The sequence below is a fragment of the Heloderma suspectum genome, chromosome 8 (genome assembly GCF_057233095.1).
Source record: "Heloderma suspectum isolate Gila_16-S chromosome 8, 16-S_ref, whole genome shotgun sequence".
NCBI classification, from domain to species: Eukaryota; Metazoa; Chordata; class Lepidosauria; order Squamata; family Helodermatidae; genus Heloderma; species Heloderma suspectum.
In genome coordinates, this window is record NC_139465.1 from 15,101,215 (window position 1) to 15,115,062 (window position 13,848).

At 43.8% G+C, this 13,848-nt stretch overlaps 1 protein-coding gene across 1 annotated transcript in view; it reads right to left on the bottom strand.

Annotated features, from left to right (window-relative positions):
- Window positions 1-7,221: 7,221 nt before the first annotated feature.
- Window positions 7,222-13,848, bottom strand: part of NKD1 (NKD inhibitor of Wnt signaling pathway 1) — a 192,027-nt gene continuing 185,400 nt past the window's right edge. The window contains exons 9-10 of the mRNA XM_084812416.1: window positions 10,029-10,159; window positions 7,222-8,896 (exon numbers count right to left, since the gene is read on the bottom strand). Of these exons, the coding sequence (XP_084668542.1) occupies window positions 8,322-8,896; window positions 10,029-10,159 (706 nt within the window). The 3' untranslated portion in view covers window positions 7,222-8,321. The remainder of the gene's footprint in view (window positions 8,897-10,028; window positions 10,160-13,848) is intronic.

The window sequence follows — 13,848 nt, forward strand, 5'->3', positions numbered from 1 at the left end:
AGGTGCTGATGCTAGGGAAAGTGGAAGGCAAAAGAAAGAGGGGCCGACCAAGGGCAAGATGGATGGATGATATTCTGGAGGTGACGGACTCGACCTTGGGGGAGCTGGGGGTGGCGACGGCCGACAGGAGGCTCTGACATGGGCTGGTCCACGAAGTCACGAAGAGTCGGAAGCGACTGACCGAATGAACAACAAAGTGTTTTATGGCAAATGTTTTGCTTTGACAGCATCTTTGCAACATTTATAGCCAAAGCCAAGGGAAAGATAAATTTGGCAAACACATTTAAAAAGGAATAACAACAACAACAACTTCACCAATTCGACATTCAAGTTAAATCTTTGGCAAGAATTTCCTTGCCAACAGGCACTGCCATTTCACAACAGGGCACCTGGCAACAGCTGTGCCACTGGAACGGCATATTGTATTTTGGGGGGTGGGGGGACTAATTAACATTCACTGTAATTTGGAGACTATTGCTTCAGGGTCCAAGACAAACAGACAAGGAAAAACACAGCCAAATGCTTTCCATGCCCTCAAGGCAGATCCACAGAAACTGAATTAGTAATGGAGAAGATGTTTCCATGAGAACAAAAACAGTTGCTTTCTAGGGAACAGAGATTTAAATTGTTAGCGCAAAGGGGCTGGGGTGTAGATTTTGGGAGACTGTGTGTATGGTGAGGGGGACACCCCATGTTAGACGCCCAATAAACTCTGCCTCAGATTTTTAGGAAGCTTCTAGCCCTCAAAATGAGATACGGTCAATCAAAAGGTTTGTTGTCACAGAGGCGGGAAATCATAGGCAGGCTTCTTCTGTAGGAGTTCCTGACTAGGCCTCAGGGTTCTTTAACTTGAATGAGGTTTTGCACCACCCACATCCACCAGACCCAGCAAACTTCTGATAGTAAGGTGCTCCCAAGATCCAAGAGAGGTTTGCCAAAACAGTGGGGTTCCTCAGTGATGTCACCAAACTGATTCCCTTAAGATTAAAAAAGGCCAGAATCGAGACAAATTAAAAGGAAACAAGAACCAGAAGCATGACGACGCTGAAGTTCACAAAAGAAAGAGGGGTGGGGGTGTCCGAACTAGTCAAATTTTAATTAACAGGGGTTTCTCTTGGCACAGTTTTGCTATTAAATAAATAAAGCATTTAGTCAAAACCATCTATATTAACTATACAAAATACTGAAAAGCAAACTTTTTTTCTTTTCTTTTTTACAAAAATGGCATGGAGACTTAGGAGTTCTTTGAATAAAAAATAACCCAGAACATTAAACTGTGCTACATGACATGATCAGTTATTCACACTTAATGCACATGATACAAAAGCAAGACAGTATTTAAATATCATAAGTTCCTACATAACTGATATAAGTTTCTTTAAAAAAAAAAAAAAAAGCACATTGATGCCATGTTACTAAAGTTCATTCGCATTTCACAAAATCTAAGCAAGATATAATTTGGATTTTGGAAAGTGAACAAAAGGTAACACTCAACCAATCCCCCCACCCCCGCACACACACCCTGCTTAATGTCCTTCAATATTCACCTTAGACGCTTTGAAAAATTAGCTCTACAAAGCTCAGTGACAACACTCTTATGGATTGCAATAAAGATCAACCGTCTGCCCCTCCCCCTGTATCCGGGAGCATTTTTTTTGCCACAGAGTATCTTTAGTTTTCAGTGCAACTGGAACATTTTAACAAACATCTGCCCTAGAATGGCCCAGAAAGGGAAACTTGCAGGTTCAATTCCATGATCTGGGAAATCAAAAAGATAGGCTAACTCTCACTGGGGTGATAAAACCCGTGTTTGGGCTGTAGCACTTCTGACTACAGAAGTGCTACAGCCTATAACGTCCTTCATACCTCCCTCCAAAAAAAACCCAAAGCCAAAAAACCCCATCCCTCCATGCACACAAAATTAGCATGTCAGGGAGGCACATGTCAGAAGAAATGGGGGCTCGAGCAACTTCCCTACGGGGAGAAGCTGCAACGTTCGGAGCTTTTCAATTTAGAAAAGAGGAGATTAAGAGAGGAGCTGGGGTGCAGATCCTCAGGTCTGGGGGCCTAATCCAGTTTGCCTGGGTTCCATCGTCCTCACATGGAGAGCGTCCATGGATAGAGGAGGCTCTGCTCTGTCGCCCTCCACAATTTGAGGGTGACAAACACAACAAGGGAGAGGGGCGGGGCTAGAGCTCTTTAATGAGCTTCCGTCGTGCATTAAAAACGTGGTTGTTCAGGCAGGCATCTGGGGTGGGTTAGGGTATTTAGAAATGTTTTTATTGTAGAATTTTATTGTTTTAAACTGTTTTATTGTATGTTGTACATCGCCCAGAGTGGCTGGGTGACCAGCCAGATGGGCGATTAATAAATTTAATAATAATAATAATAATAATAATAATAATAATAATAATAGAGTGTTCCATCTCCTTATGTGCTCTCCATGTTCAGGCTTAGAACTAGGGGACATCCAATGAACTGATTGGCAGGAAACTCTGAAAAGACAAAAGGCAGTACTTCGTCACACAGCACAAAATTAACGTATGGAATTTGCTGCCACAAGATATAGTGATGGCCACCAATTTGGATGCCTTTGATAGGGGATTAGACAAATTCATGGAGGATTTATCTGTCAATGGCTACTAGTAATGATGGCTACAGACAACCTCCAAGAAGCAAGCCATTGAATATATACCAGTTGCTTGGCGCCCGTAGCAGCCCGGGAAAGTTCTCGCTTTCAGGCCCTGCTCACTGGCTTTCCAGAGGAATCCAGTTGGTCACAGTGGGAAACAGGATGCTGCTCCACATAGACCTTTGGTCTGATCCAGCAGGTTCTTACATTCTTACAGTTCTAGCACAGCCTTTGCCCCAGCTTGCTAGGTTTCAGTGATCTGAAGGGAGGTGGGGGTGGTATGAAAAACATTAAGTCATGTGGGCCCCCAATGGTGAACTGAAACAGTACCTCTCAGCAACAGGTTTAGCACTTCAGTGAGATCTAGGCTATAGTGTGTGTTGGCTTCTTTTGGTCAGAAGCAAACTTAACCATTTATACCACATCACTGTCATTTTGTACCTTTACAAAACTAGCCATAACAGGCATTCTCCTAAGACAACCATGGGTTGATTTTGAATTTTTGACATACAGAACAATCCATTATCCCTACCCCACACACATACACACAGACTTCATCCCCTAAAAACTACTCTCTTTAAAGGTGCGCATCCAGAACAAAAACAAACATCTTAAGCAGGGTTAGATTAATGCCACCCAAAAAGACACACAGCAACGTTTGGATTAAACCAAGAAATCCAGTAGCCAACACTTCCGAGACGCTCTTGAATCAAATGGATTGTTCCAGTGGAAGAAGGGGGGTATTGGGGCCAACATTGGTCAAAGCCTTCTAAACGCACTGTAAATTTCTTCCATTGTGAAGCATTTTCAGGATTTCTCTCCCCTCTCCCTCCATTCAGAAAGATATCAGTTCTTCTGCTTTGTTCAAGTAGCCCAACTCAGCAAAAAAAAAAGCAAACACCACTTTCTCAGGAACCCAAAGGCATGGCATCTATTCTCCACTGGAATGTGTTACACTCATGGGATTGCATGCAGTATAACAAAAATCACTTGAATACATCAGACTTCGTTTAACACTATCATATAAATAAGCTCATTCCTTCTACTAGGCATGTAAAAATGCCTTTTTTTGCAGTCCATAATTATATATACATTGGAGAAAAAGAAGGAACTGATAACACAAGCAGCAAAATAGGCTTGGACTAGAACAACTCAGTGGTAAGTAAAGAGATCGCTAACCGACATCCCCCCCCCCAATTTTCTATGCAGAAAATTCAACTTAAAAAAAAAACTTTAGGAATTTAAAGAATAAACCAAAAGGATGAGTTGTCACGCAGATTCACACACTTTAAAACAACTTCTTGCCAACAGAATGTTGACAGAAGGAAAATACACTAAAACAAAACCAATTTGGTTTTGCTTTTAAATGGGCAAAGAGAATAAAGCATTACGAATTATTATTAATTGTTGTGAGACAAGAGCTAATTCACAACATATGTCTCAATCCACAAGAAGACCAGACTTTTCATTGTATTTGCTTCATATGTTTAACACCTCTGTGGACATCACACTTTCTTCTACAAAGAGAACATCCCATCTTGAACTGATCAAAATCTAAGTTGTGGGGGGTGGGGTGCGGGATACCCTACCCTTTATATAAATGGTTCGAAAATGTAGTATAAGAAATATTGTAAACAACAACAAAAATCACAAATACTTAAAAGAAGCTAAAATCAAAATCAAATGTGTTAAAAAAAATAACTCCGTGTGTGTGGTCAGAATTTCCTTTTAAGTTCCAAAAGCAACGATGGAGTCCTGATTTTTTCTCGTGCTGCCTGTAAAATGGTCAGGACTGTAGCCAGAGGGAAAGCACAAGACTGTAGCACAATAACTCCTCAGCCCCGCCCCGTACACTAAACTTTTACAGAAGGCATGTACCAGAATAGTTTCCCCTTCCAATTTCTCTCACCCTCTTGTAAAAAACATAAATAAATCGCCATCCAATTTGAGCAACAGGCCCAAAGCACAGTCTCCCTTTGCTACTCTGGCCAGCAACTAATTTTTAACACAGTGACCAAGGGCTTAAGGGTCAGCAACATTGGCTCCTCCTACCAACCCACTCCTACTACAGCTGAAGACACAGGCAAAGGGCTCCTTAACTGCATTCTGTCCAATGGGAACAGCAACAGAGGCCTTGGCAGGGTCCTGGTGCTTCCACACAGAGCGCTAACAATCAAAAGGCAGCACACAGATATTCTTTCTTCCTTATCCAGAAAAAGCGGTGGGAAAACACGGAGAGGCTACTAATAGAAGACAATGTCACCTGGACCTTGAAGCTGGACAGCCATCTGTCAGGGATGCTTTGACTTGGATTCCTGCATTGTGCAGAGGGGTTGGACTCAATGGTCTTATAGGCCCCTTCCAACCCTACTATTCTGTGATTCTATGGACCCCTGTAAAATTCCATGAACAAGGCACTGCAATTGCACAATAAAAGCCTTGTCTGGAAGTGCCTTCCTCGCTTTAGAATGCATCACTCATTCCTCTTTGCATGCATCTTCATTCATTCATGCATGCGAGTCGAGGAGAGCCTGTGTCACTGCTCACATTGAGGAGGAGCCGAATGCCTTTGTTTCCATTTCTGTGGGAGATAATAGCTGCGGTGCAGAAACAAGAGAGTTTGGGACTAAGCACTGTGCTGGGGGCCAAATGGGAAATATTGCCTGCCCCAAAACACGATAGCCCACCACAGGCTATTTAACCCACCATAGGTTATTTAGTGAAGCTGCAGTGCATGCGGAGCACACGTGGCTGCCATTTTCAACAGGCAACCCCCGCTCAGGGGTTGTCATGTCATGTGAACCTGGCGAGTGTGAGTTATGCGGGGGTTAACCAACCCTCGCATAACTCATGGCCTGTTTTAGGGTTACTCGCATAACTCATACGCCAGGCTTGCCAGGTTTGCATGACATGACAACCCCTGAATGGGAGTTGCACATGTAACCTGGCACCCACAGGTGCTGCGGCTCATCGTGCGTTGAGTAATCCACAATGAGCCACGGCGTCAATGACCTGCCATTTCCTGGAAAGACTGCACCATAGCAGTTACAAAGCCTGCAGAATGCTAGTTTTGCAAGAGGGCTATGAGGATGGGATGGAGGGTGGTGGGCCAAGGCCTCCTTCTACACCCAAAGTGTACAGGCAACAAGACCTGTTGCCACAGCCACCACTCCCTCCTTCGCATACCCTTCTTGTCTCTCAGATGGTAGTCGGGGTCCAGCTTCAGGGGTTGGATTTGGCTTGGGGCTCTCCAGCTACTGGGCCCAACAGTTAAATCTACATCTGCAACCCTTTGGACATGCTTGTTCCTGGTTTGTATTGCACAGTCAGGTGTGCATTACCTTCTAGGCCAGGGGTGGGAAACTTGTAGTCCTCCAGATGTATTGGCCTACTAATCCTATCAGCTCTAGCCAGCATAGCCAGGGGTGAGGGCTAATGGGAGTTGCAGGCCAAAACATCTGGAGGGGCACAAATTACCCACCCCTGTTCTAGACCTTGACTTATCCTGATTTATGGAATGGAAGGGCTCTGATATGAATGTGGCCTGGAAGGGGACGGAGGCAGGAATAGAAATCACCAGTGAAGCTGGAAATCTGTTTTAGAAAGGGAGCAGGCAGAAGCAGTAGGTGCTGTGGAACCCAAATTCAAGGTGCACCTGGACGGTAGGAAAGGAGCGCACACACGTGTTTTGTAGCATTCCCAAAGAGTCACCATTTTAAGATTAAAATGTTAATAGTCAAAAAACACGGATTTCTATAAAACACAAGAAAATGTACCTGAGAGTGTATATATTTATATCTTTATATATCTTTATATTTTTAATATATGTATTTGCCAACATTAAAAAAATGAAAAGCATATTCTTCCCACAACTCTCTCTTGAAAAAAATGAAGATATATATGTATGTATATGTATATATACACATACATAACACCAAGCTGGGGAATTACATTAAAGAAAAAGAAAAAGCTGGATAGCAAAGGTTACTTATGGCACAGCTGAGTAACAACTATGGGAAAATGTTACTTTGCTGTCTTGCATGTTTTTCTTGGTAAGGTGGTATGGGAAGGTGGCGCCACTCTGGCCCCAATCATCAGAGCATCCTGTGAAAGGCTGGTGGGCAATAGGACCCCAGAGAGGTCAGCAAGAGGTTGGCTAAAGCCAACCACAAGCCATCTGATGACATCTCAGGGCAACATCTGGGCTTGGGGAAAGCAATTCACTGTGGTTTACAGAAGCAGCTCTTGGAACACTGGGAACCAGAGGAAGGCCAAGGGTGACAGCAAAGCCTTCTGAGTTATTGTTGGGAGTGGTGATGGTGAACAGGGATAAGTGGCTGTGTTCTACCCGCCCCTACCTCTGAGGCTGCCCTTACTCTTCTGGTGCCAGAATCCCACAGGGCTTGTGCGGAGCTACTAACCTGATGGTGATGAAGTGCGTCCCTTACAATGGTTTTCCAACACACAACGGCCAATAAGAAAAACAAAAATATATGCTTAAATATTACCCAGTATATAGAGAGCAGACTGTAAAGGTGTCCATTAAAAAAAAAATGGAAAAAGAAACAAACAAACAAACAAAACAAAATAAGTTGAAAAATGTCGCTCTGTTGACAAATATAGTTAATTATTTCCTCATCATTAATATTAAGATATAGCTTGCAAGGAGGTGAGAAGTACAACATAAACAGGCTACATGGATGCAATAGAGTAAAAACACCCCTCCCTGCTCCCCCCTCCCCCCAGTAGCACAATACAATCAATAAGAAGTTCTGAATTATAGTAGAGGTAGCAGCTGTTTGTATTCCCGGAGTCCAGAACCTTGGAACATTGCTCCCCTGATGATAGACTTGTGTGCAGTGAGCCAACAAATGGGACAAGCTGGATATCTGTCTGTATTGTCTGAAGCATCTCTTCCAGTACCACAGGGGAAGGGACACATGTCAGAAGTGCATTCATGACCTGCATTCAAACACAGCTTGCAATAGGGTCTTCACGTGAAACACACACACGCTCACCCTGCATTCAGTGAATGGGTGGAGTGGTTTGTGAGACTGTGTGGGCTAGCCCCTCCCAGCAGCAGAACTGTGTGCCCCCCTCCCCTTCCCTCATGAACATCCAACAGATGTTTGTGAAAATAAGTTATCTGGGTGTAGAGGGATGTGGAGGGAGCTTCTGCGCTCGAGGAGGCACCCTGATTGGGCACGTCCCCTCCTCGAACATAGGAACCCATCATGCATGCGCGTGGAGAACTCCTTCACATGAATGTCCGATAGGGAGGTGGCATGGAGTTCTGGCAGTGGGATGGGCGAGACCATGCGGCTCCATGAACCCGTCCTCCACATGTTCATTGAACGCACAGAGGAGATTGTGTGAAGACCCCTAATGATAGCTATGGCTGTTTGCTCTTGTGTGTGTGTGTGTGTTTGTACAAGCCAAACTTTAAAAAATAATAAAATCCACAAGTTATTTAAGTAAGCTATACAGTTCCACATAATATAAATAGTGTTAGGTTATTATCATCATCATCGTTAATTTTAGTGTTTTCATATAACCCCTAAAATAGGTGCTAGCAGAATATTAATGGAGTAGCAACAACATTAATAAGAACAGCGCCTTTCTTCCCAAGTGGCAGCAAAGGGCTTCCTTCATATAGGATGGTTTTCCAGCAGACAACGGTGGATCCGTTTCATGTCTGGTAGAAGTGGTGATAGTGGTGGTGGTGCTCGTGGTGGTGGTGGTGCTCGTGTCTCTGAATCATCTGTCCAGCTTGACCTTCGTACAAGATGACCGCGGGCAGGTCTCTTACATGTTCTTTTTCCAGGACCGTCCCAGGAGCCTGGAAGGTTTTGCACACTTGGTGAGTCTCTTTCGCCCTCTGCTTGTGTTTCTTGTAAGTCTGCTGAGACTGCATGGGTAGGTAAGGAAGGTTTTGGCCGACCCGTGTGGTAGGAGAAGCCATTGGAACAGGTGCCCCTTGAATGGGTTTACTCCTTACGGCCCTTCCTGTATTAACAGAAGCTGCGTTTTTGCTTTGAGACTTGGGAGACTTTACAAAGTGCCTGTTTGCATCTTGACTCCGCAGCCTCTGCTGTATTTCTGCAAGTTTTGCATAGGAAGCTTCCATTAAATTGATGTGGCCAGGGTCAGCTGCTGGTGATCTTCGCTGGTAGGCATGGAAAATTTCTGGTTCGTGGGAACGGGATCTTGTTTGATTTGCAACTCGGATGGGTGGGTTGTGTTTCTGAGCCACTGGTGGAGATCCTAAGAAACAACAAGTGGAACTGGTCATCTATAATGTCTATGTTTTACAGTGCAATCCTATACATGTCTGCTCAGAAGTAAGTCCCATTGATTTCAATGTAAGTCGGTATCAGATTGTAGCCTTAACTACTAATGCTGGAGTACAGCAACAGCAACAACAACAACAACAACGCATAGTTGAAGACCAATCAACCATGCACATTTATTCCTTCTATTTACCAAATGCAGGTAATCTGGAAAGAAGAAGAAAAAAAACCTGACTTCTAACAGCAGCTTTATTCAAGATCATCTTAAAATTCAGACACAGAGAAGGGTTGTTAATAATCTAGATTAACCTGGATTTTATTGTTAGCTGCCTTGAGTGCCGTTTTTTTAAAATTATTATTAATAAAATAAATAAATAGGGCCAAAAAATGTAGGTGATGGATCAGTTAGATGAATCAATTAAAAACACTCTGATCAACTTTAAAAGTATCCTTGAATAATTAGTAGCATTAAAAGATACATTATTTAACTTACAAGTACTTATAAAAATGACAGTTCTGTGCATGAGAGAGGGGGGAATTCCTCTTCTAAGACACAAGTCTTATGCATAATCTAACAACAAAGTTTTTTTTTGCTGGGGGGGTGGGGGTGGGGATAATTTTTAGAACAATTGCTGTTTCATATATGTGATTAATTGGCTAGGAATTCTTTAACCAAGTGACAGCCCTTGTATTAAAACAAATTTCCAGATGGAAATCCAGTTAAGGATGCAATCCTTAACAACATTCACAAGGGAGTGTTAGACATTCTGGTTCACCTGGAGCCAGTCCTCTTCAGACAGTCACCCCCCACAATTAGAGGGCAACGGATGTGACAAAGGAGAAGGGTGGGACTGGAGTGCTCCCTCTCCTCATGTGTTTGCCCTATTCAGGTACAGAATGCCTGAACAGGGATATAATCTGAAGCTAAATCATGATAGTATGTCAGCTTCAAACCTTCATCTTATTTCAATACCATTCTCACTGGGGTCTAATTACAGCTATTTCTGTTCACCTTCTGCAGAATACTTTTTAAAAGGTTCCATTTTAAGAAACAAATAAAAAAGAGATGGGATCCAAATTATGTAAAAGGCATGTGTATACCATACCTGGCCCAAATTTTGACGTATAGTTTTCTATTCCTGCAAGATCCAAATAGTGGTTTCTCCTTTCAATATTTTCATCAACACAATGGCGATAGCATCCGTTCTGTTCAGGTTTGGCCTCACCGTGGTGGTACCTGTAAGCAGGAAAGCAAATTACAATACATATATTATTAGCATTATAGTCAAACCAGTGAGCACACTGAGATGTTAAGCCTCGTTTTGAAGCCCCGAACACCCACTTCTTGCAAAAAACACACACCAAGAACTCCCACAAGCCCACCATTGCTTGGAATTCCTTTACAATGTCATATTTCAAACTTCTCCAGATTTGCTGGACTACAACTCCCCTAATCCCTGACCCTTGGTCATGCTGGCTAGGGGCTGATGGAAGTTATAGTCCAAAACATCTGAAAGACACCAGTTTGGGGAAGGCAGCCATCTTCAGTGGCAGAGTATATGCTTGATGTGCTGAAAGCTCCTGAGAAAGAGCAATTGGCCATCCAGTTACATCACAGATGTGGAAGAAAGGCCCAGTATGTTCCCCCTGTCTTAATATGAAAGGGGATCATGATAAAATGTTATATCAATACTATCTGACCCCTAATGGACTGACTCATATTTATGGGAACTGTGCTGGTGACGCGGAAATGACAAAGCTAATTTTATGCATATTTGGTGGGAATGTCCTTTAACTAATTATTTTTGGGGGGGAAATGTGTGTGTGGAATATCAATAATTTTAACAAGAACAAGAACAACAACAACATGCTTCTATATCCTGTGACCCTCTAACAGTCTTGCTTGGTTATGTGGATGAACAGATACATCCTATGCATAAAGAGATGGTTCAGAATCTATTGATTGCTGCAAGGGTTTTGGTTCCTAGAAATGGAAAAGTAATGTTATCCCCACATTGAAAGAATGGTCTGCAAAGTTTGGAAGGTTGCAGAGATGACTAAGCTAACTGAGTATGTCCATTTAAGAGATGGTAGACAAAAGACTGCCTGTTTTTCCCATGTCCGGCTACCTCTTATTGTCTTTATCAGGGCTATACAACTGGGATACTGACAGATACAAAAGTTTTTCTTTGTTATAGTCTGACGAAGAGGTGAAGTTTATCGATTTTTGACACGCTGTTTAATTGTTTTGCTTTCTCAGACGTTTAATAACATACTATCTGCTTAGAATCAGACCTTGCAGTAATGTTAGATAATGTAGATACTTGTCTTCTGTATGAATGTTATATTGTTTATAGTATGCATTATATTTCTTTACATATTATAATAATGAATATCTACCTACCTACCTACCCACCTACCTATCTAAAAGAAAATCAATTTCTGGGGTCTCCAGTTAAAAGAACTTCAGGGAGGTGGCCCAGAGAGGAACTGTCCAAGACCCTGGAGAGCACCTCTCAGTTGGAACAGGCAGTGCTGAGCTGGATGTACCAGTGCTTTGACACAACATGAAGACCAGCGTGGTGTAGTGGTGAGAGTGTTGGACTGGGAGCCGGGAGATCCAGGTTCTAGTCCTCACTCAGCCTTGGAAGCTCACTGGGTGACTTTGGGCTACTCACAGACTTTCAGCCCGACCTACCTCATCGGGTTGTTGTTGTGAGGATAAAATGGAGAGGAGGATTATGTAAGCCACCTTGGGTTCCTTGCAAGAGGAAAAAAGGCAGGATGTGTGTGTGTGTGTGTGTATGTGTGTATGTTTATCTAACAGAGCCAGTGCATATGCCAGAGTCCTAATATGCATACATATGTTCGCGGGGGGGGGGGGGGCTGCATGCTCCCTTTTATGAGTTAGGAAATGTCCCACAACTGCAGTGGGGATTTCTAGATAGCTGTTACATGAATCCTGCTTGTAAGACCATACACACTGGTTAAATATATATCTTAGCATTTCTTCTATTGAGCTGCACCTGACAGAATAGTCTTGAGTCCACTGCAAATCTTCCTTAATTTGAACACCTTGAGGGTCTGCTTAAGTGTCTGCTATTGTCAGTGAGTTGGATCTGAGGATTTGCCCGTCGCGAGAGGAAGGGCTTCGCTCGCAACACGTCCCTTCGCCTGAATTTCAGGGATCCCCCCCACACCACAGCTCCCCCTGCCCCAATTCAGAAGGGTCTCCTGACCCTCTGTGTAGCACAGAGGTAGGCAACCTCTTTGTGCCCATAGGCACATTTGTCATTTCTTTTCAGACCCACGGGCACATTTATCTTGTGGTCATTTGGGCCCATGCACATTTATTTTCAAGATTTTCTCTTTCCTTGCCCCCTTTGCTGGGATCCTCTCCTTTCTTGCCTCCTCCCCCTCCTCCAGATTTCTTTTTTCCTTGCTGCCCCTGCCTCTTCTTCTCCTCCCTTCTTTGCTGTCTGCCACTGTGTCTGTCACACACACACACACACCCCTGCTGCTGCGGCCACTCCTCCACCTGCCCACCACTGCTGCTCCTCCTGCTGGCCAGCCGGCCACTTCTGTCTGCTCCTCCCGCTTCCTCACATGCTGCTGCTTCTCCTGCCTCCTCCCTCCCCGCACTGTCGCGTCACTGTCCCCGTACCGCCACTGACTTCCTGCTTCCTGGCTGGTAGGAAGAAGTGGTGGTGGTGGTGGTGAAAGTGGGATTGGGGGTTAGGAAGGGTGTGGGGAGGGAGAAAGGAGTCTTCATAGGCACTGTTAGGGTCTTGGCGAGTGGGTGTCGCACTGCTGACTCCTGGAGTTGCATTTTCAGGGGGCTGCCATTGGAAGGAGAGGGCAGGGAAGTGCAGTTGATCCAGCGTAAACCTGGATCCAACGCACCATGTTTGACTGCCTAGTTGGCTATTTGAGTTCTCGTTGCAATCCCTATGCATTTGGCAAAATGGAGGGACATCATGTTTAATACCCTGGGAGAGAAAGAACATGCTCCCTGACTGGGATTGGGGGGGGGGGTAGTTTTAATAAAGCCAGATCAACTGCTGTCTCCGCGAGTCCAGCTCTTTCCTGTTCAGCACTACCAACTTATTTATAGCAGAACTATTTCCTGAGAACGAATATCTGAAATACCAGTCATTTATGAGCCAAAGAAGCAAAGGAGAAAGAGACAGAATCTTTGCTAAGAGTTTTAATGGCGCTGCAACCAAGAATTCAGCACAATCAGATGCACCAACAGAACGATGCCTGCGTATGTGAACCATTTCTTTAAAAGAACAAAAGAGACAAGACGTCAAAAAGATGCAATGCCTGAACCCTTTTGAGGTTTCCATAACTGCTAACATGCAATAGAACCTTCTTCACTTCCCCCCGCTGTACAACTCTTCTTCTTCTACCTACATCACTGAAGCAGTGTCATCTGCCAACACAGCAGTGCAGGGCAACAGGAAATACAAAACAGAACTTAAGAAGGGAAGCCCTGATGGGTCAAGTCCAAGGGTTCATCATCAACCAGAGGAGCCCACAAGCATAAAAAGCTATAGGCCTCCCTCAATGTTCCCTCCACCCCCAAATTCTAAACATGGAGGTTGTGATTAGCTATCATAGCTGAAAGCTGTTGATCTATCCATGATTATGTTTAATTGTCCTTTAAGCTCCTTGGCTAGTAGCTATCACTACATCCTACGGTGGTCAGTTCTACAGGTTAACTGAGTGTTATGTGAAGAAGTTATTTCTTTTGTCTGTCCCAAATCTACTGCCCATCAGTTTCACTGCACAACTCCCAAATTCTAGTATTATGGGAGAAAGATGGTGGGTGGGGGAAAGATCTTCTATTAGATAATGATGTCTTCTGTTAGACCAATGTCTGTAGAGGTATGCAGGTTTTCAGATAGCACAGGACTCTTCATC